Consider the following 22,479-nt stretch of genomic DNA (forward strand, 5'->3'; position numbering starts at 1 on the left):
ATAATTTTATGGACTTTAATAACATTTTAATTATATTTTGTATAAAAAGTTATTTTTACTTTTAATAAAAAACAGATGACATTTTAACGAGAATTCAATGAAAATTTAATAAAATTTCAATGAAGAGTTATCAATATTATTTAATCAAAAAAAAAAAAGGAAATTTAATTGAAACTGCATATATTTATAAATAAATTTTTAATAAAATTATAACAAAAAATTACAAATATTTGGTAATGATAAAATAAAGACGTTTTATTAAAATTTCAACGATCTATTATTCCAATTTCAGTTATAAATTTATTGATTTCTTCCTGAAATGTTGAAATTTTGATGGAATCATCAATCAAAATATTCCAAAATGAACATAAAATTCAATAAAATGTCATCGAAGTTTCATAAAAAAATTATTAATATTTTATTAAAATTTTTTTGCTTGAGAATAAATACGTTTAATTAGATAAATGACGTATTAAAGTGGATATGTTGAAATTATACCGGTATATCCTGGAGGGCATATACAAGTGAATCCAGGGCCTTCGTCGATGCAAGTGGCTCCATTTTTGCAAGCGCCGGCTTGACAAGCATCGTATTCGTATTGACAGCCAATACCGGTGTAATCGTTAGGGCAAGTACAATTCAAGCCAGAACCAAAATCTTGACAGCGGCCGTGATGCATGCATGGATTTCCGATGCAGCGTTCCGGCGCCGTTTCGCATTGTTTGCCATCGGTTCCGGACGGACAGCTGTCGATTGAAAACGTATAAATCAACTGAATAAATAAACGTATAAATCAACTCGTATAAATCAACTGAATTTATCATTTGTGTGAAACATCGTGGAAATATGAACTTACACGCAGAAGTAATCCATAAACAGATCCACGCAGGTGGCATCGTTCTGGCAAGGTCGATTCTGACAATTGCCGACATCTGTTTGACAGTACACCCCGCTCCATCCCTCCGGGCATATACACTTGAACGCACCGACCTCATCTCTACACGTCGCACCGTTCAGACACGGATCGGACGCGCAATCATCTATGTCAAACTCGCAGGACGGTCCGGTGTAGCCTTCACGACAGTGGCAGACGAAGGTGTTATCGAGATCTACGCAGCGATCGGTGCCGATCGGATTGCAAGGATCGCTCTGACACTCGTCGATTTCCGCCTCGCACTGCAGCCCGACGAAGCCCGGTCTACACTTGCAGACGAAGCCCTGCAGTTGGTCTATGCACGTGGCTCCGTTCTGACAAGGATCCGACGCGCAGTCGTCGATTGTGTGCTGGCACTGCTTGCCCGTATAACCGGGCTCGCAGGTGCACGTGTAGTCGTCGATCTGGTCGATGCATTGGCCATTGTTCCGACATGGTCTTGATGCGCATTCGTTGATGTTCGTCTCGCAGGCCGTCCCGGTCCATCCCGGTTGGCAGATACACTCGTGACTGAAGAGTTTGTCCACGCAGATTCCGTTCAGGCAAGGATTGCCCGAGCAGAGATCAATTTTATCGTGGCAGCGTTTACCAGTGAATCCCGGTGGACAGTCGCACGTGAAATCGGCGATCAGATCGGTGCAGTTGGCGCCGAGTAGACAAGGTCGCTCAGCACAATCGTTGGTATTGATCTCACAACTTTGACCTTCCCATCCTGGCAGACAGTCGCATTTGTAGCGGCCTTGCTGAAGAGCTATGCAAGTTGCGCCGTTATTGCAAGGATTTCCACTGGCCGTGCAAGGATTTATCTGTATAAAGACGTGAAAATAAGATAAAATTAGACAAATTATGAATTTTAATATATTATAAGAATAATTTCTGAAGCAATTTTATAAAATTTGAAAAATATAAAGTTTTCTTTTTTTTTTTAGAAATCTTTATATATGAAATAATTTTGTAATATTAAAATTTTTTTTATAATTTCTGAAAAACAACTTAAAAATCTGAAAAATTTTAAGTATTTTTAAAAAATCTTCATAAATTAAAAATGTAAAAAAGTCTAAAGAATTACTCTACGAAAAGAAAGTTGTACGAAAAATATTCACTAGAAATATAAATTAAATAATCTATAATGTTTACAGATAAAGTATGATTTAATTGTATTAAATTTTATCAAATTTTAAAGGAAAGAAAAAGAAGCAAAATACTTACAGTGATGTCGCAATCGACTCCGGTGTATCCGGATCGACAGAGACACGTGTAATTGTTAAACCCAGGCTCATCCTTGCACATGGCTCTTTCTGGACACGTATCATTTGTACAATCCGATTTCTCATCTTGACAATTGATGCCAGAATAGCTGTTGGCGCACTGACACCTGTATCCTTGCGGCAGATCTATGCAAGTGGCACCGTTGTAACACGGCTGAGATGCGCACTCGTCGATATCGATCTCGCAACGTCTTCCTGAGAAGCCAGCCGGACAGAAGCAATGTATGCCGTGTCCCATCGGCACGCAAAGACCACCGTGCTGACACACGCTGTCGGTACACTGGACAGGCTTGCACTCCTCGCGACCGACCGAACCAGGTCCGTCCGTGTACATGTTTGTGGGACACTCGACACACGTGGTCGCGCCATGCTGAGGTTGGAAGAAGTTCTTGGGACACTGAGCGCAAGGAGAGAGTCCCGTATCCGAGTACATGCCCGGCGAACATTTGGCACGGCAACGATCGCGACCGGGCGCAGCCGGTTGGTAAGTGAACGTCCCAGCTGGACAGGTCTGACAGTCCTTGTAGCCTCCAATCGGCGGTTCGCCGGTGTAGCTGTTCCTAGGACATTCGAGGCAAGGTACGAGACCGGTGGGCGAGTATGTGCCGTAACCGCAAACTGGTACGCAGTCGTCTATACTTTTCGAGCCTTCCTCCTTCGTATACGTGCCGAATGGACAGCGTAAGCAGGAACCTTGACGGTCGCTATTCTGATAGAAGCCCTTCGGGCAGGCTGTGCATTGCTTCTGTTTCTCTCCGGCGAAGGTTCCGGCAGGACAGTGCACTAAAAATATGTAGATTTTGCAATAGAATTCGTTAAGAAAGTAGAAAGTATGGATTAAGATAAATAGTACGAAGTACTGTCTACTTACGGCAACGTGGAACATCGTTGGTATCCATGTTCAATACTTCACCAATGCTGCACGTAAAGCCCCTGTTAATGGATGACTTGAGAGCACGAAGAGGCGGGCACTGATTACCAATCGCAGAAACGTTCAATAGAGGTTCGATAACTGCGCTCGCGTAAGGGACCGATAAATCAAAGATCAAATTCAACGTGGAACCACAAAAATCGTACAATTGCGGTTGACGTTGTGCCGGAACGATTACCAAGATAAAGTCCATCTGCAATTTGTAGGGAATTTCTTGTGTTGATCTTATTTTTCATCAATAGTTCTGATTTAATTAAATGGAATCATTTATTAACACCATTCTTTCCTATTATTCTAATTATAGGACAGTCTGACAACATCTTTTCAATTTTTTTCCTCTATGTATAACTAATAATTTGTTAAAATTCTTGTTTAAGATTTTTTTTTAGAATTAAAGAAACAAATGTAAGAAAATAATGAGTTAAAATTTTATACAATTGAGATTTCTGTTTATACCTTGACAACATTCTCTTCGATCAGGAAAGGCACCGATCTGATAAAAGATACGTTCATATTCACGTTAATAGCGGAGCAACGTTGAGTCAAAATATTGTTAAGAGTCGAGTAATGCTGAGCCATGAGGTCCTGATACATCGGTAGGCAGGATCGAGAAACGGCGCCGTTTGCACGATAAGTTACCGAAGCAATTACATGATAATCGGCCTGTTGCGTGTCTACACAGATGTTAAAAATATTTTATTATTAGTAAATTATACATATATTATATAGGATGACTTCTAAGTAAGTGTAAAATATTTAAAAGAATATTTTAGTGAAATTGGGCCTTGAGTGAACAGCATTAAGATATGGTTAAGATTAAAATACCTAAGCGGTTTATAGATTTTTGAAATTTTTCTATTTCTTCCATCAACTTGACACCTTGTATGCTTTGAAAACAAAGCATTTTAGGCCACACATTTACAGGAATTTTCTTCATAAAATAAGTCAAGAAATATTTTCTTAAATCTTTTCAACTTAGGGATTGCTTTGTATAAAATAATGTAAAATGGTAATAGCGAATAAAAAAAAGTTTATTTTAAAATAAAAAACTTACTTTCAGAAACACAATCGGGTACCATTGACGAGGGTGTCCACCGTTTGTTTTCACATCCAAATGTCTTTACGGGCGAACCGTCGGTGAATCTATATCCAGCCTTGCAAGTCGCTATGCATTGTAGTCCCTTATCTCCGGGAACACATTTTAGACCACCATTAGCTGGCGGTTTTAATTCCCAATCAACGCAGGGCGTTGCTTGGACCGAAACTTGGAAATGACAGGTTGCTCTATTGCCACTGGAGTCCGTTGCATATACCGTAACGTTTTCAAAATCACCGGTTTGAATCATTGCACGTTCTGGCACGAAAGTAATCTTCACTGGACCGGACGCGTCCGTAGCGTTGATGCGTTTTCGTGTCTCATTGAAATTGATGGAGTAACTCTCTTGTCGGTCGCTCAGTTCGATAACGTAGCTCTGGGGACAGCTCAGTTTCGGTGGAGTTATATCTGTGATATCAGAATGTGAATTAATTAATTAAATTAATATTAAGTAATTAGTACTTTAATGTTTAAGTATTATTTAATATTTAAAGTAATATTTTTAATTATTTATTATTATTTAAAGTAAATATTATTTAAAACTCACGTTTCAAAAAATACTATCAATTATTCTGTGTAAGTAAATTTTAATTAATCTTAATTAAAATATTATATTTTAATTAAGATTAATTAAAATTTACTTACACAGAATAATTGATAGTATTTTTTGAAACGTGAGTTTTAAATCAGTACTTTTAAATTTTATTAAAATACTTAAGTTAAATTTTTTTTTAGATAAAAAAATGTTAGACAACAATGTTGAAAATTGTTACTAACCCGGAACAGTGATGTTGATCTCGCAAATAGCTACATTGCCATCGTAATCGTACGCTATGTATTTCACGAACGTATCTTCGAAAATTTGAATGGGAGTTTTGAAACTCGGAGGTTTCACTTCTACTCGAGCGATACTGCCGCTGTTGTCGACGGCGGTTGGCACTGTAAAGTTCACCGGCATCAATTCTCCGTTAGCTCCCTTCTGCACGATTATCGGTTGTTGCGGGCAATTTTGGAAGACCGGCGCCTCATTATCCACACAGGGCGAAAATCCATTATCGTAACCCAACAACGGTTCGGTTACCGGCTCCTCGCATCCCATAAGCTCAAACTTCAAACAGGCATTGTCCATGTAGCTGACAATACCGAGAATTACGAAACGAGCCTGCACGTACTTGGGCAGGGTTATCATCGCCAATTCGCCATAATTTCCAGGATCACGCATAGTTAGATTGAAGTTCGGGAAATAGACGACATAATTCTCGTTTTCTGCTTGCTTGTAGAAGAAACGGATCTCCGTAGGTCTGCCAACGATGTCATTGGTGATCACACCCTTTACGAGGATCGCTTTCACTCGATAGACGCGACCAAGATCGACACTGACATAAGTAAAGGCCTCCTGCTTGCCGCACCAACCGGTCACCGAGTTCAGCCGGACGTTCCTGGCCTCGTAATTTGGCCTTTCGGAGGTAGCGTTTATAGCCGAGTCTGGGATGCGTCCGGAGGCCAGACCGAGTGGTCTGATGACCTTGCATTCAGGCTCGCGAATGCAGGTGATCGGTCGCGGGTTAATGAGAATGTAACCGGGCCTGTTACAATTGAATTGTACTTCCGACCCTTGCTCGTAGCTACGGGCCAGTTGAGAACCGTCGCTCGGTCTGCCAGGATCCTCACAGACCGGACCCTCGCATCGCAGATTGCCAAAGTCCCAAACGCCGTTTGCTTGACAACGCACAACGTTGTCGTTGCGATTGGTCTGTCCGGCTAATTTGAAGGTGTCTTGACAGCCGAAGAAGAAGGAGGACTGGTACTTAGTATCTAGGTACTGGCCATATTCGGCGCCGGGCGTGGGAAGCGGCTTGCCGCAGTCCACGCGAGGACAGGCCGGTTGTAAACCAGACAGCCAGTATTCGGGGAAGCCAGGTTTGGGATCGTACACGCACTGTCGGAAATCGGATGTCGCGGTGTTGCGCAAGTAGCGGCCGTTGCTGCCGCACTTCAGAGTGACATTGTGCTTGAAGGGTACTAGCACGCTAGTCTCGTCGTTTCGGATTACAGTGAGACCCTCATTTTTATCATCAGGCAGGGATACGCATTTCGCGTCTGCAAAAAATGAAAAATGCATTTGAATTATTTTGCAGAATGAGGATATCTATGAGTGTAAGAAACATGCACTATTGTTCAAAAGATTCAATAGTCTACATCTCATAAAACAAAATATCATTTTAAAAGAATAAAAATTGAGTTTATGCAATTATTCGAAAAATTTGCCATTTTAATATGAATAAATTATTCTCTTTAAGAGTCCTATTCACAGTCTTGTAGAAGTGAACTTTGAAACTTATGAACTTTATGTTCAATTATTTTGGGATGTTCTATATACACATTACTTACATTGACATTCGGGAATGGTTCCGTTCCAAACTCCGGAAGAGGTACAAATTACAGCTGAGGATCCAGCTAATACGTAACCAAAATTACATTGGAATCTGACGAGATCACCAAAATGATGCTGCTCCTGCGAAACGAACGAAAATTCTCTTTCAGAAGATATTACGTACACATTAAAAAAACATTAAAATCAAATTAAAAAATTAATATGTTTTATGTAATAAACACGTAAGTAAATTATGCCTTTTCAACATTAAAATCTCATTTTATCTAGACTATCGAAAAGAAAGATAAAATTCTCAAAATAAAATTTTTTGGGTGCAGTGATAATTATAATAATTAATCATCAGATGATGAAGAGATCGTATTATTTCATTTTGATTTTACCTTGGTTGACAATAATTTTCCATTTTCCGGTGCTGTTAACGGCGGGCACATCACTGGCACGCAAGTTTTATTTCTTTGATATATATCGCCATCCCTCTCGCCAGTTTCTGATTTCATCAGGCTGAATCCGGCTGTACCATTGCCCTTGTACAGCTCAAAGCCCGTGTTGCACATGCAGGAGTAACTGCCGGGACTGTTAATGCACTTCTGATGGCAGCCACCGTTTCTGATAGTGCATTCGTTAATATCCGCACACTCCAATCGTGTACAACCCGCTATCTCCAGCTTCATACACGGTGCATTGAAATAATCTTGTACTCTAAATCTCACGTAGCGCGCTTCAATAGGCACAGGTAGATTCAGAAGGGAGAGTGTCGGTTCCAAAACCCTGAACTCTACCGGTGTACCGTCTGGATTTTTATAATCTTTGAAAATATCCGTCAGATCGTTTGTGTACTGAATTCGCACGGCCGTTGTGTACGCGATGTTTCCGTTGATTCTGGCTACAACTTGCGTGCGGAAGCCACGAATAATTGTTGGTGCTTTCATGTCGATTGTTACCCAGTTCGCGCCAGGCTCGAGGCTGTTGCCGCACCATCCATCGCCGTTGTTCAAACGGATACCCTACGACAGAAGAAAATACGTAAGAATTTAATTATGAAAAGAAGAAAAAAAATACGAGAGATTATGATTAAATAATGTCAATGTGTCCTACGGTTTTTGTGTATCCAATTTCTGAGCTTGAAACTGTGATCGACTCGTCGGGAATACCGCCGTTGATGAGGCCAAGATCGCCAATAGGCCGACAGTCCATAGTCGGTGCAAAACCTGACTTGCACTTGCAGGTAAACGCACCAGGAGTGTTCATGCATTCCGTGGATGCCAGATCGCATTGGCTCGTTGTGCATTCATTTATATCTGCAGAGACAGATGAAAGAATACAAGGCAACCGCTCATTTCTCGTTATAATAAAAAATTTAAGTTATGAAATTTACCTTCGCAAGTTGGCACATTATCAAATCGTTGATAAGGACCGCATTGTATGATATTTGATCCAGATAATTTGTAGCCTTTGTTGCATTGCACCCTAACTTCATCGCCGAAGTAATAATCTTTGCCGATATCAACAACAAATCCATTTTTAATTGTAGGTAGCAGCGGACATTTAGCACCTATGAAATAAAGACATCATTGTGTTATTTAATTAATTTTATATTAATTAAATATTAATCAATAGAAAAAGATGAGGTAAGATAAAACCTTTAAACGAAAAAAATTGTATCATCCACATTGATTAATGTATCTATAAGACTATGAAGTGCATTTAAATAAAAAAAGAGTCAACAAATATTATTATATAGTAATCGAACTGATTAAGACGCCTGCAAGGAATTGAACATGTATCTTCTAAATGACAATGTCCACTTGAATCATTTTACGTCATCTTCTAAATTTATATTTATTGTTACTAACAATAAGTTGTTTACTTACGTGAACACGTTGGTACTTCGTCGGACCAGGTACCGTTGCTCATGCAGAGAATGACTGGATGTCCGCTTCGAACGTAACCGGGCTCACACTCAAATCTGACAATCGTGCCGTAACTTCGACCGCCTCCGTTCAAAATAGTTATATTGGAATGAGGTGCCTCTGGCAACGGAGCGCATTGAGATGCTGAAAACGAAATGGTGTGCGTACTTTTTTAGTCTATAATTCTACTTTATTTAACCCCCCTAAAGTGTTAGTCATAACTTTCTTACATTATAACACTACTCTAAATGAATTCACTCATGTAAACATTCTTTTATATATTTTTATGTCTGTAGATCTTTTATATATATTTTTTTATTAAGTTGCAAGGCGTTAAAATAACTGAATTAACACTATTTAAATGAAAAGAATTTTAAATGTTATTTTAGTAATCAGTAGTAATAGAAGTGGTGGAACTCTATATTGATCTCTATAGACAGTACTTGTTAGATCTAAAAAATTTCTTTGTCATTTCTATTAAGACCTCTTTTTCTTAAAGCACTTGGGTGAAAATTTACCCACGGTAGCATTCTAGAAATAGTATCGTATCTAGTCGTGTTGATCAAGTTTTTAACGAACCTAAGCAAGATGGCTTCTTCTCCCATCTTCCATCAGCCAAACAAGAAATCTTCTCCGTTGGTCTTCCGGAAGGAAATGCGAATCCCGCGTAACACTGGTATGTCGCCAGTCCTCGGTAAGTAACGTTCGAGGAGCCAATTGAAAATCCGTTATCAATTTGAGGTACAGGGCCACAATAAACCTCTTGGCATTTAGGAATGTACGTAACAGACCAGTTGCCTCCCGGGAGACATTGCGTGGAAATTCTCGGTTTGCCTGTGGCGAATTCTTGTCCCAGCGGGCAGGAGAACGTGACTACTGTACCAAAAGCTGTATCCCGACTTGACGCCAATGCTCCCTCTCCAGGTTGCAACGGGGGACAGTCTAAAATTAATTTTGTCTTCATTAATTTTGTCAATATTAGCGTACCTGTGTTTATGTAACTGTTATAATAGTAATAGTAGTGTGACAAAGATATAAAATAATTATATGCACTATTAGTCATAAGTTCGAGGATACTTGCAATTTTCTTACATTTTTGAAAAAATTAAGTTGAAAAAGTCTTAAAAAATTTATGTGAATTAAAAACATAACAAAAGTTTTCTTCGTTTTCTTTCTTTTTTTCTGTAAACCATTTAATTTTAAAGTAAAAAAATATTTTGTAGCAAAATGAGTTTTACAAAAAATTTGATAGCATTCTAAAAAAATTATCTCACCATTTATTAAAAATTATTTTAAAACATAAAAACACTATTTTAAAATACTTTTTATTAATTTTTATTTGCTGATATTTCATCAAACTACATAACTCTAAAAAGAAACAAAAATATTTAAAAAAATAGAAATGTTTTATTTAGAAATAAACTATTGTAGAAAAATACTAAAAAAAACATGAAAACAAATTTTTTACTACTTTATTTTGATCTGTCTTTTTTAAAATATGTTTTTAAAAACTTCTGTAGAATTTTTGTTTTAACTGAGATACTTATTATTTTTATAAATGATAATATACAATTAATAGAAGTTTTAATAATTATTTATTTACATATTTATATAATTTGCGTGTTAAAATATAAAATGCAATATAGCTTACCGGCAGAAAACTCAGCCTGCCAGCCCGCGTTGCTGTGCAGAGCATCGGAGACGAATCTAACGAGCATTTCTCCGCTTTCCGCGGTGAGCGTGATCTTAGGTCGAGCATTAGAGGTGAAACCACTTCCGGGATGCAAGCGCAGACCGTTCGTATTGGAACCATCGTATATCTGCCGATTTCCCGCGAAAGAGCGAAAGTTAATGATCCGAAAGTGCGTGAAGAAGTAACCATTCGTGTTTATAACGTAATCGAACTTACCTGCACGTAGTCGGTTTTGTGAACATTGAAATTGATGAATTTCAAAGATAACGGTCCTCTGTCCGGATTTTTGATTCTGTACAAACATTCCTGATTATTAGGATAATCGTTAAGACCGTAGGACGGCGACTGGACCGTCCCGTTTCTCGCGATGATCGTGGCTTTGCAACCCTGCGTGAAGCGAATGCTGAAACCGCGTCTGGAATCGCCGAGGCTTGTCTTGAGATACAAATACAAATTGTTTCCGGTTGACATGATCACTGTCGGATTGTCTTCCGATTTTCCCGTGAGACGCGCAATTGGCCGGCTCATAGGCGAATCTCCGTCCCTCACGAGAATGTAATCCCGATTCATTTCGAGATCCAAGTCCTCGATCTAGAAACGAGAGCGTTAAATGTATTTATATATTTGTTTTTGTAGTTGTTATGAGTATAATTATTTTGTATCATTTGTTTACTAATCATGCAGTAATAATAGCTAGTAACTATAATTTACATAGTTAAAAAACTATTAATATACAGTTAAATTATGATAATTGCAATTATTTTGAAGTAAAAATGGATATATAAGAAACATATATAAGATATTAGGTTTCAACGTACTTCCAAAGACATTATGCGTCCCGGCTGGGCCTGCAAGATATACAGACACTCTAATCCTCCAGGATAATTCTGCGGATATCCTGGAGACGTGAGCACTTGTCCTTGTGGCGTTGCTCTGAGAATCCCGCCGCAAGTCTGCGGTTCGGTCTTCCACGAGGCGCGGAAACCTTTCCTCTCCACCGAGGCATCGGTGCTGAATTTTATAATCATAAAGTTGGAGGCTGAGACGAAAAGCTTGTTGCTGAGATCCTGTTTGCCTGAAAGGGTCGCGAGGTTTACAGACTTCTCCTCGGTTCTACCACCCACCAGGATCTGCACTATGTCGAAGCTCTTCTCAGTCTCAAATTCTTGGAACTGGAACACAAATCATGATTTGTTTTGTAATTTTGTTTGAAACGTGTCGACTCTAAAAGATTTCTATAACAACATTGCCAATACGATATAAATTCAAGGCCGCAAATTGTAAATGTGTATTTCATTATGTTGAAACATATGAAACATATTATTTTAGCACCAAGGCCTTGCTACGATCGTCTGGGTGTATTTCTAATCTATCTTTAATTTGTTTCTACAGCATATTATATATGTCACATTAAGAGTCATTAACTTAGATTGAGTGGAGGACATTTATTGTGTAAATAACTCACCTGCAGCAGAATATTGTGTCCTTGAGGGCCTTCCAGCGTCCATTTACAATTGTTGAGAGGTGCATATTTATGTGGGTAATTTGGACTCTCCACGACGTCGCCGCTGCTGGCCATGTAGTACTGACAGTTAGCTGGGCAGTCCAATTCGTCGGAATAATCACCACAGTCGTCCTGCTTGTCGCATTTGAACGCCGCGTTAATACACTTGCCGTTTGAGCAGTGGAACGAACCTGCGAAGTTATCCCGTCACTGTGGATTATTATCTTGTTCCACGGTGAAATATGGAGAACGACCCGCCAGCCGTTATGCGACCGTTTGCATCATGTCGCTCGCAATTCACGTGAGCGAACTTACCGGAAGGGCAGGCGTCAGCACGACACATGAAAGGAAGAAGCGACTCGCACGTGGTCAGTTCCCACGTATGCCGGTCGTCCGTCAAGGCGACGTCCACGCATTCACCGGAGTGCGGATTTGGCTGCTTAGGAGCCCAGAAACCTACATTTTTACCAACAATGTGAAAACATAGTCTCTACCAATGTCGACATGCGACACTTATTTTCTTTCTAGATAGTTATTAGCATTTTATTAAGATGCTGATGAAGCTATTGATCTATGTGTGTATATCCTACAAAAACCAAATAAATTCAAAAGTTGAATCTTTATAGAACAAAAAGCAAAGTTGGGAAAGTTACATTAAAAGTTGAAAAAGTTATAAAAGCGTTACCATCACCGTTATTTTATTTATTTTTTTTTTTTAAGTAATTCATTACCGTTACTCGTTAGTGATTTTAAAAAGTAACCTGTACCGTTACTTTTAACGGTTTGTTACTTTTTCCTTATTTTTTGTAATGCTGCATTAAGTCTCATAAGATTTTAAAATTACATTACAAAATTTCTAAATTTATTTGCTTCTTGCGGAAATTTTATTTTTAATATTCCATTTAGATTTACATTTCTCGTTTTCTGTTTGATCCTTGCCAAAATAAAATTGTTCATTGTGACGTTACCGATAAAGAATGATTTACATTATAACTCAGATTTCTTAAAAGACTTGTTTCGTTTTTGTAGGAAACCCTTCACGTATTTCTAATAGATAATTAAATAATCTTAATAATAGCGTGATTTTACATTATGAATATCTCAACTAATGCATTGTATCCTTGCACTAAGTTTACTTTGTCGTATATATCCTTACTTGAGTAATTACATTTGCTGGCGATAACTAGTTAACCACGAGCTCCATGCATAATTAATAGTACGGTTTAGATGTGGTTTAGACAGCGTGCAAATGCATTAGACGAGGAAATTGCAGCTTGCAGCAAACGGACACGAAATGACGATGTCTGGGCATTGTTGTGGGAAAAGTGTGCCTTCGTCCCGTGTACGTACGCGAGTTCCGTGTTTCCGTGACCCTGATAGAAACTGGCCCCGCGTGTATGCGAAGTCGGAGCTTTGTGCGAAACTACCGCGTCACGATTATTAACCAGTTAATTTTGTAATACGTTCATAACATGTGAAATTTGTATTCGAAATAAGCTTCTATATTATTTTACGTATTGCTAATAAATATTTGTGCAAAGTTCATTTAAATTCACATGTCAAAAATTGCAGCAAAATGTGGTCATTTACGACGCACGAGTCAAATTATTCGTTGTATTGTTTTTTGCAGTTGGTTTCAAAGCCAAAACTCAGGTGGTTACGATCAAAATTCTTCATCGTTGATTTAAAAGAAATAAAAACAAAAAAATCCTACGGTTTTTAAATTTTGAGATAATTTTTAGTATTGGTATTGTAAAGCTAAGCATCTCGAAGCATTTGTAACTTTAAAAAATTTTTATTTCCTTTACTTTGAAAGCTGCACTTGCTAACCGCGTCGCATCATGGAGAATATCGGTCAAGGTCTTTTAAGCAGTCGATCGTTAATGGCGAAGAGCGCGAGTCGCGCTCAAGAGACAGGTAAAGAAAAGAAGGAAGGTGGGAGAAACAGCACAGGATGCGTTCGGTTACGGGATGTGCTCTTGCAGAATGCGCGGCGGTAATTTGCAAATCGAATGAAGCAGAAACCGGTGCGTACGAACCAGCATATTGCGATACGAGCATTCCCGCGGCGGATTCGAGTGTGTTGGTCCGTAAATCGTCTAGCGAGGCGAGACCCAGCCAGTAATGATCCAAATGCCGGCCGATCATGTTCGCCGACATGTTGTTCTCGCTGTACGACTCCACCACCATCAGCTCGCTCCCGTATCTGCAATGAACAGTTAAAAATCAGTTTTGCTTATAATGCAGCATAGTTTAAAAAGACGGGAAAAATGGAATATCCTTTTATCCTTTGTCACGGAATACGATCGAAATTACACAAAGAGAATTTCCTCTTAATTTACTTTGAAAATCATGATAATCATAGGACGGTATGGACGAATAATTTTTAATTTTTAATTTTTAATAAAATTTGATTAAGTTTTATTAAGATTTTAAAAAATTTTATAAACGAAGAAACGTTTATAATTTGAAATTCAAAAAATTAAAACTTTTAAATTACATAGAAAATACCTTGATTTGTAATATTATAATTTTAATAAAATTTAGTAAAAATCTTCGAAATCCACTTTGTCCAACGATTACTATATAATCTTAAGGGTAAATTCTGCGAAAACATTATCTTCGTGTATTTTTTCTATCACAGAGACCGATCGTATTTTGCCAAAGTCTCAAGTCTGAAGTGCAAAACTAATGAAAGGGAAAGATCGATAGAGCGTATGCCTTACCTCCTGCATAATTCCGCCGCTTTTTCCCAAGAATGCCTGATGTTGAAGAATTTATAACAGTGTATGCCTCGCAGCTCCCATCCTGCGCAAGGAAACATCATATTAAACTGTCTGCCTTAGATGTAGAGATTGTCTGAGCGTAAAGTTGTAATGCATCGCGAGCACGCAATACCAGAAGGATTATTGGAACACTATGTTGCACTGATTAGACTAATTGATTAAATTTTTTAAAATTGTAATAGTCTTCATGCTGAACTTATAAATTTGTATTTATACACATTAATTTATTACAATCGTAAAATTTTGGTTGAAAACTAAAAAACTAATGCAAGTACGGATGCAAGAAACCTTATTTTAAGGTCGGCGAGCGCTTCCGTGCAACCGGATACTTTAACCATCTTTTGCCGGCGAGTATACAGAAGACAGGAAAAGGCGGTTAATCGGTGACCCGCAGCGACGGACACAACGGCCTCAATTGTTTTTAGTGCGTACGGTGTAAGCATTAAAGACTTGATAGTAAGTCGAGAGGAATCTCATGAAATAGTAAAACTTGTGATGGTGGCAATTTCAACAAGTTTAGATCATCAAAAGTAAATGAGTGTAAAAAGCCAATGAAACGAGTAAATATTACATGTTAGTTTAATAAAATTACATATTTAATATATTATGAAAAAGATACGAGACAGTGTTTTGATTTTCAAGTCTTCTTGTGCTAATACATAAGTTCAATTAAATCGTTGATGCGAAAGGCGTGTGACAATAAGTCGGAACAACACGTGACGCATATATGAAAGTCATTTTTAAATTAAAGTTAAAACAAGTCGATATGATGAATAATGTTCCAATATGTAGTCATTTCAATATTCTATTCTTTAATTTCTATCGTATCCATTTGTCGATATCTGTTATTTTGATGGCAGCCTGACGATTACGAATATCTTCTTCGATTTACGCGGCGCAAATATAATTTACATCTATCTGATTCACAAGATTTCCTCCAATCTGATTAGTAGAGTAATTTGATGCATTTGCTCGCCCGACTGAGAAATTGCATCGAAATAATTTTCTTCCTTGACGTGAATATCGTGTGTAAGAAGCTTGTATCCAGATTGCTTTGCCGGCGGCGCGGCGGGAGCTTTTATTCTACGCCATGTCGTACATCGTTCTACGGATGCTCTTGAATTTCCGCGAACTCAATTCGTGTCAGTGGTTCGATCAAAGTAAACCACTTCCCAGAGTCTTGTCGTATAACAAGCAATATTACACTACACGGAATATCTGGTCTGACAGAATATGCAAATAATATGATACTAAAGTTTATATCTGGAAGGATATAATATTATATTTCAGTTATCCCTTAAGCAAACACTGGCGACCAGTGTATCAGCATGTTTCATTGTTCAAAAAATAACGATTTAGAATGAGGTAGAACTGATTAATATTTTCTAGCTTTATATAGATATCTATTCTATAGTTTTCGGTAGATAATTGGAACAAATCAATTGTAAATATACAATTTACCGTCGTTTACTGGCGATTTCTATTTTTTATCAAATGATGTCAATGTTCGATCAAAGTATTATACATTATTCTATTATTTTCGTCATTTTACAACCACTTACTGACACTGTTATAAACCTGAATGATAAACAGATTACTTTGCAACCTGACTACTTTCCACTCGAGTTATGTGGCCATAATTTTTAAGCAACTATACTGAGAAGAAAATTAACTTGACTGAATTTTTTTATCTTGTCTGATTAAATTTCTTCAGTTTAAATATTTAGGTACTTAATATACATAGCATATTTGAACTAAAGATGTATAATTAAGTTGAAAAATTGTATCAATTCAACTATTTTTTTATTATTGATAGTATCAGAAAATAAAATAACTTTGATTCAAATTTGAAAAATGTTTATTTTTTTTACTATTGTTTCAATGATTATCGTACTTAATTGATTTTAGTTTAAAAATATAATAGCAATTCTGATAAGTATATTTTTTTGTTCTAAAGTTATTTTGTTGTACAAAAAATATTAGCTAAAAATCTTTTATTTGTTATAAACAAATATAGAAAAAGATATTAGAATTAATAATGAATAATGGCTTCTTTCTAACTTTATTATCCAATAGGTACAAAAAAATTAAATTTTGGATTAAAGTTATCTCGCTTTGAGATATTTATTAAGTTATTTTTATAAACAAAATAAAGTTAGCTTTTTTAGTCTTTTTTAAATTTTAACATGTATTATAATTTTAACGTGTTTATTTTCTTGCGCTGAATAAAGTGGAAGATCCCACGTTGGAATGCAATTAAAGATTTTGTTGGAACACGCAAGTTGCGTGGAAGAGAAACGCGACGCAGCATCACTCAGTCATGCTGCTGATGCAGTTGGCGCTGGATTCGCTGGGAGAGACTCGATGACGACCTTCCTTTCTTTCAAAAGGTCAAACGGCCATGCACGCACGCGGTTCTCTCGACGTCCATTAGCATTTCGCGTCCGAGAAGAACGTGTGTGAAATATTATTTTCTCTCGAGGGAACGAGACGCGTGATATTTCAAGCAATGATCGTGTAATATTAACGACACATTGTGAAGTCAATTTCAAAAAATGAAGGAAATCGAAACATCTCGTTGTTACAAAAGGTAGTGAGCTTATGCACGGAAAAAAATTCGCGATTAACTTAACTAGATATGTTTGGTTAACAAATTTTGGTGAACAGAATTTTTAATTATCACAAATATTTTGGTATGTAAGATATTGATCAGATCTTTCAGACTTTTTTTTTTAATGTAGTCTGAATCAAAATGCATGCAATCAAATTTGTCTAGTTATCAGACAGTCTTAACTAGAATGCGAGTAACGAAATTTGTTTGATTATTTTAATAAAAATTATGAATCATTTATATTTCACCAAATTATCAGGTTGCTATATCCAGGATTAATTTTAATCGATTTTTTTCAGTAAAATAAAAATCTCTATGCAACGTTTCTTTACTTTAAAGATGAAATTGACAAGAAAATTATTATTAACCTTGAGATTGATACAATTCAACATTCAGTGGAATATAGATGCGAAAGAAACTGGAACAGAGGAACTGGAAACAATCGAAAGAGTTCACTCGCTGATGAGATAGCGAACGAATGATATAATCTTTCGACTCGTCCGTTGGCACGCAAATATGCGGAAAGGCAGTTTCCACCTTCGTTTCCTCTTTATTCCGGGCAAAAGCCTCCTCGCGAGAAGCGTGTACGAAGTCACGACGGATGATCGCGTAAGAGCAGATGAGCGAGCAAGTTGCCGGATGTTCTACTTTTTGGAATCCCGTTCGACAGTGCGCTCGATCGAGTTTCCTCCGAGGTGGTATAACCGTGGCGCACAAATGCGATTCGAGAAGAGCCAACGTGTATTTTTAGGGTCGCTATGCGACGAGGCCGGCCGATGATTCGATGGTAAGAGGGTAAACGAGAAGGAGGCGGAGGGAAGACGGAGAGATGCGGCGAAGGGATTCACGGTTTAGGAATGCCGTTCCATTCTTCCTTCTCCTCAGCTCTACCTGTGGATCTACCTGTTTCGACGTTTAAATGCGTCGGATCGAAAATTTCGGATCAAATAGAGGTCCAAGGCTCAACTTGAATTGGACCCTCGCTACCCATTAGACATTTTTAGATAGAGACCGTTTTTCCGATCTGGTCAAATGTTGCAGATGACAAGTTTTACTTTCTAAATCCTAAATTTAAAATTCTTTTGCATTTTAAATTGTGACATTCTTGAACCTCCACGTAATACGTGGAATGCGAAAATGTTGTATGCATGACGAGAGACACGTATACCGAATTGAAATCTTTTAGAGAGTTGACACTAAAATGTTAATAGAGTAATGTTTATGTAAATGGGAAGTTATGTCTTCAGAACGTGGATTTTATTCCGATTATCGAATCAACGTAACATATTAACATATTAGCTATTAGCATATATGCACGACTTGTTTTGTGAAATGAAAATTTTACGCTGATCTACTATAATCCTGAAATTCTACTTGTTATATAATCATCGATATGAAATTAAACATTTTATTTTGCTAATCGCAATCTTCATATTTAGCGTTTAATTTTGCTTCTGTTTAAACTTTTTATATCAACATGTTAATTAATTATGAACAAAAAGTTCTAAAAAGTACAAAATGAAAAAATTTTACAGAAAGTAGATCTTACATTGATAGAAATATCATCAAATATAAAAAAAAGGAGATTGAACAAGAATGCTTTCTACGGTCGCAGGTCTTCGTGCTTGTATTGTTTGTGTGATTTTATATACTTTCCTCAAGTTCAATGAACTGCGCGCCGAATTAATTTTTAGTCGTAACACAATTCTAAATTGAACAAAATTAAGTAATATCACGTATTATTAAATATTAACCTTTTTCCCCCTATATTAATAAAAAAAAGGTTTTTAAATAAAATATTAGTAAGAAAGTAAAATACGTTTTGGTCAAATAGATCTGAATAGAACAGCAAGGTTACTAAATAATATTCATACAAAATGATTTCTCGATCTCTCGATGAAATAGTTTCAATCATGCGGCTATCATGAGAGCAAACGAAGCGTAGATTAATCGGGGTATTAAGGAAGTACAAGAAAATAGAGAAAACACACGGAAGAAAATAGCACTTGCAATTTTTCTGGCGCACGCGACGATTCATGGCTAGCTACCGACCGGCCCCCATATGGTACGTGCAACCTACTTAATTGCAGCGGCGAGTAACGAGGAAAAGTGGAGCAGCGTTACGAATGGCCGAATGGCTCTCATCCTCATTGTCCCACACAAGATTTATTTATCGGGCATGCCTGTCTCATTTTCAAAACTCTCGTACCGCCGGGGCGTGGTACATAATTGTCGGTGCGCAATTTGCTATTCAAAGCGCCTCTGTGCGATCGAAATGTAAACGACGACGCGTCCTAATAAAAAATGAGGAACCATCCGATTTCCCTTATTTGCAATTGCGACCCGTGCTACATGCGTCGCAAAGAGAATTTTCTCACGTATGAACCAATGGAATTAATCCCGGAATTAAAATTGCTCTCTATCTACGATAAAAATATTGATCTGCGAGCGAGAAACACCGAGTCAGACCAAACAAACAAAATTTCCTTTTTACACGATTAAATTATCACTTAATAGAATCATGTTTTACTTCCGTGATTTCTTCGGTCTGCCGAAGTGTGATTTATCTCTTTCTCCCTGCAGTTATCCAAACGGAGAAGGCTGCACGGCATTAGCCGTAATAGCATTTATGGTTTCTCAATCTCGAAAATCACTCTGTATTGATTTTATTGGTCGGTTGTTTGCTTGCAACTCGCGAACGAGAGTTCGAATATTCTGCCGGAGACCGGTCGCGAAAGTAAGAGTCGCCTAATATCTAAACTGACCGTCTTGAAGATGATGCGATTTCTACGATGTCTCCGGATTAACTTGGGAGGACCGTCACGAAAAAATAATTGCAGAGCAACTTTCACGTTATCTTGCGCCGTCTTGCGACATCGATTGGCGAAATTTACTCATGAATCGAGCGTGTGAATCACTTACATTACATTTATCGCATTTATCGAATTTTTAGAAATGATTGAAAATTTGTGCATTTTTACGCGTAACAATTTCTCTCTTTTTTTTTTTTCATGAAAGTTTAGATTATTTTGAATTTTTTTTGAATTTGTCTAAGCATGTTGTACATGCAAGCACGAGATGCGACCTTTTTGGGGGAAAGAAAAGGGAGATTTTGCTTCAAGTGGTACTTGTTTACTATTGACATGTGTACCAGTATATAAGCAAGCATCATTACTCACCGTTTGGACAGGTGAAGACATTTGTAGTAGGAACCTGCAACAGAAAGGAAGCGCATTTAACACTAATACTTAACACCTGATGATAAATTAAATGGTAATTAGTTGTTCAGTTCTAAATCGCAGTCGAAGAGACATTGAGTTCGCGTTATACAAACTAAAAAAATTTTTTCCTAAATTTTTGGACAGTAGAAAATTGTCATTGCAATCAAATTTATTATGTAACGAGAATATCGAAAGGTCTTTAATATTATTATACATACTTGACCAAAATTAGTTAATTAATACCTATATTTATTTTTACTCACTTGGAATTTTTTTTACCTGTACTATTTTCTATGCGACAATCTTTCGTTACTCTTTCATTATTTTATATTGATCAATCTTTCTTTCAAAAATACTCTAAACTTATGTATAATGACAGTAAAAATAATACAGGTAAAAGAATTCTAGAAAAGTATGTGTAAAAAAAATATAGATGCCTAATTGTATTTTTATCTCTAAGATTGTATTTTATTTTACTTATATTTTAGTTTGTTACAATGTTGGAAGCAATCACGGAATGACTAAAAAACTTCATTAAATTGTCATAATAGGGAACTTTAATAACAATATTTAATAACAAATTAAAATAACGAATACGGCAATATCGGTCAAAAGCAGTTCTCAGTGCTCAATAATTTAATTTTTTTAGGTAAATTTATAAACATTTACAAGATTCTTCCAAATTGCAAGCCGCAATTTTGCCGGACTTAAAAAACATTTTCTAAGAAGAACCCCGAAAGAGTAATAATATCACCAAATTAAATTGCTAATCAATTTAATTATTTTTTGATGCTTGCATCTCTATTATGCCCCTTAAACCCCAAAACTGCAAAGAAAATTAAACAATATTAAAATTAATAAAATATGAAAATGTTATTTCTTATATCGATAGATTAATGAGACTTTGCCAAAGAGGATAATTGAGAGATAGTAAATCTTGAATCCTATGGTTACTTCACACTTGAAAGTCACAGTTTTTTCGTGTCGGATTTAAGTGTGGAAAGACGCCGGTTAGACCCAGACATGCTAGACGCATTGTTATCCGACGGGAGAAAGTGAAGATGCAATCTGTCCAACGATCTTCGTTTCTTACATCCGTCTCTCAAGAGCGCGGAAAGTATCCGCTACTCCGCGAGAGCTCTTCTCGGACGTGCTCCCGTCTGTATTTCGACGTTGCTATGCGTGCGTATCAGTGATATAACGGTGACTACATTCCGGCGAGAGGTGCGAGTTGCACTAGCTATAGAAAGGCTGCACCCTTGTGCATTCCCGCGCGCGAACGGGGACTCGAAAATCGAGTCTTCATACGCAACTTCATCAAAGTCATTTATTTATAATATATTATGATAACGGTAGTATCTTACGATGACATATGTTTATTAGATAATTATGCAATGCAATGCAGTTGCAGAAGTTGTACAAGGAAAGTGATAATTATTAAGTTTCTAACTAATAGAAATTACGCATAAATGTAGCATGAAATAAAGCAAAATTAAAATCTATTTTGCAAGAGAAATTTTTAAGTTTTCTTTGCATCCGCGCTGTATCTCTACGAGTCTCTACAAAGATTTCAATTTTCCACAGCCATAACTGCCGGACAGATTGCGGAGTTTTAGAGAGGAACGTTTCGACTCTCGAGGAGACGTTCGTCAAGGCGTCATGGTAGAAACGCTTGCCTCGGAGACTTGCATTCTTGCTTACGTTCTCTCCTCTTCCGCGCATTGGGCTACCAGTTCTGCAGTTAAAATGCTCTATCTGTGTGCGATCGCGCGGCACATACCCGGCGTGTGTATACACGCCCGTGCGGGCGCGCTTGTGTGCGCACTGAAATTCACTTTCACCTTACATATGCCACATCTTGTGGAAACGAGCCTCGGCACCGCTAACTCCTACGGAGTCGAAGCTCGCCGCCGACATACCAATTACTTCATAACCTACGGTTGAAACTCGCAGGAATCTCGACGTAGGGCTGGTATCGCGCGAGCTCGCCCTCGCGTGTTCTCATCTCTGACCGCCTGGCCTGATGGGGCAGGGCCGCGAGCAACTTTTTCTTCATCACAGACAAAATTACCTTCTCCCAGAGTACTTGGGTTCTTTGGGTCTAACCGATATTATTACGCTAAAAACTGG

The 22,479-nt window shown here is 37.5% G+C and overlaps 1 protein-coding gene across 2 annotated transcripts in view; it reads right to left on the reverse strand.

Annotated features, from left to right (window-relative positions):
• Positions 1-22,479, reverse strand: part of LOC105197255 (sushi, von Willebrand factor type A, EGF and pentraxin domain-containing protein 1) — a 49,867-nt gene that overhangs the window by 9,303 nt on the left and 18,085 nt on the right. For both annotated transcript variants that reach the window (XM_039447645.1, XM_026136846.2), the window contains exons 3-23: positions 20,308-20,341; positions 14,458-14,539; positions 13,771-13,937; positions 12,047-12,187; positions 11,693-11,922; positions 11,046-11,399; positions 10,444-10,818; positions 10,186-10,354; positions 9,114-9,476; positions 8,496-8,678; positions 8,000-8,176; positions 7,720-7,922; positions 7,005-7,628; positions 6,621-6,744; positions 5,007-6,329; positions 4,188-4,637; positions 3,590-3,807; positions 3,074-3,326; positions 2,144-2,985; positions 857-1,740; positions 499-746 (exon numbers count right to left, since the gene is read on the reverse strand). In XM_039447645.1, coding sequence (XP_039303579.1) covers positions 499-746; positions 857-1,740; positions 2,144-2,985; positions 3,074-3,326; positions 3,590-3,807; positions 4,188-4,637; positions 5,007-6,329; positions 6,621-6,744; positions 7,005-7,628; positions 7,720-7,922; positions 8,000-8,176; positions 8,496-8,678; positions 9,114-9,476; positions 10,186-10,354; positions 10,444-10,818; positions 11,046-11,399; positions 11,693-11,922; positions 12,047-12,187; positions 13,771-13,937; positions 14,458-14,539; positions 20,308-20,341 — 7,444 coding nt within the window. The remainder of the gene's footprint in view (positions 1-498; positions 747-856; positions 1,741-2,143; positions 2,986-3,073; positions 3,327-3,589; positions 3,808-4,187; positions 4,638-5,006; positions 6,330-6,620; positions 6,745-7,004; positions 7,629-7,719; positions 7,923-7,999; positions 8,177-8,495; positions 8,679-9,113; positions 9,477-10,185; positions 10,355-10,443; positions 10,819-11,045; positions 11,400-11,692; positions 11,923-12,046; positions 12,188-13,770; positions 13,938-14,457; positions 14,540-20,307; positions 20,342-22,479) is intronic.

This window comes from Solenopsis invicta, chromosome 3 (assembly GCF_016802725.1).
Source record: "Solenopsis invicta isolate M01_SB chromosome 3, UNIL_Sinv_3.0, whole genome shotgun sequence".
Classification (NCBI taxonomy): domain Eukaryota; kingdom Metazoa; phylum Arthropoda; class Insecta; order Hymenoptera; family Formicidae; genus Solenopsis; species Solenopsis invicta.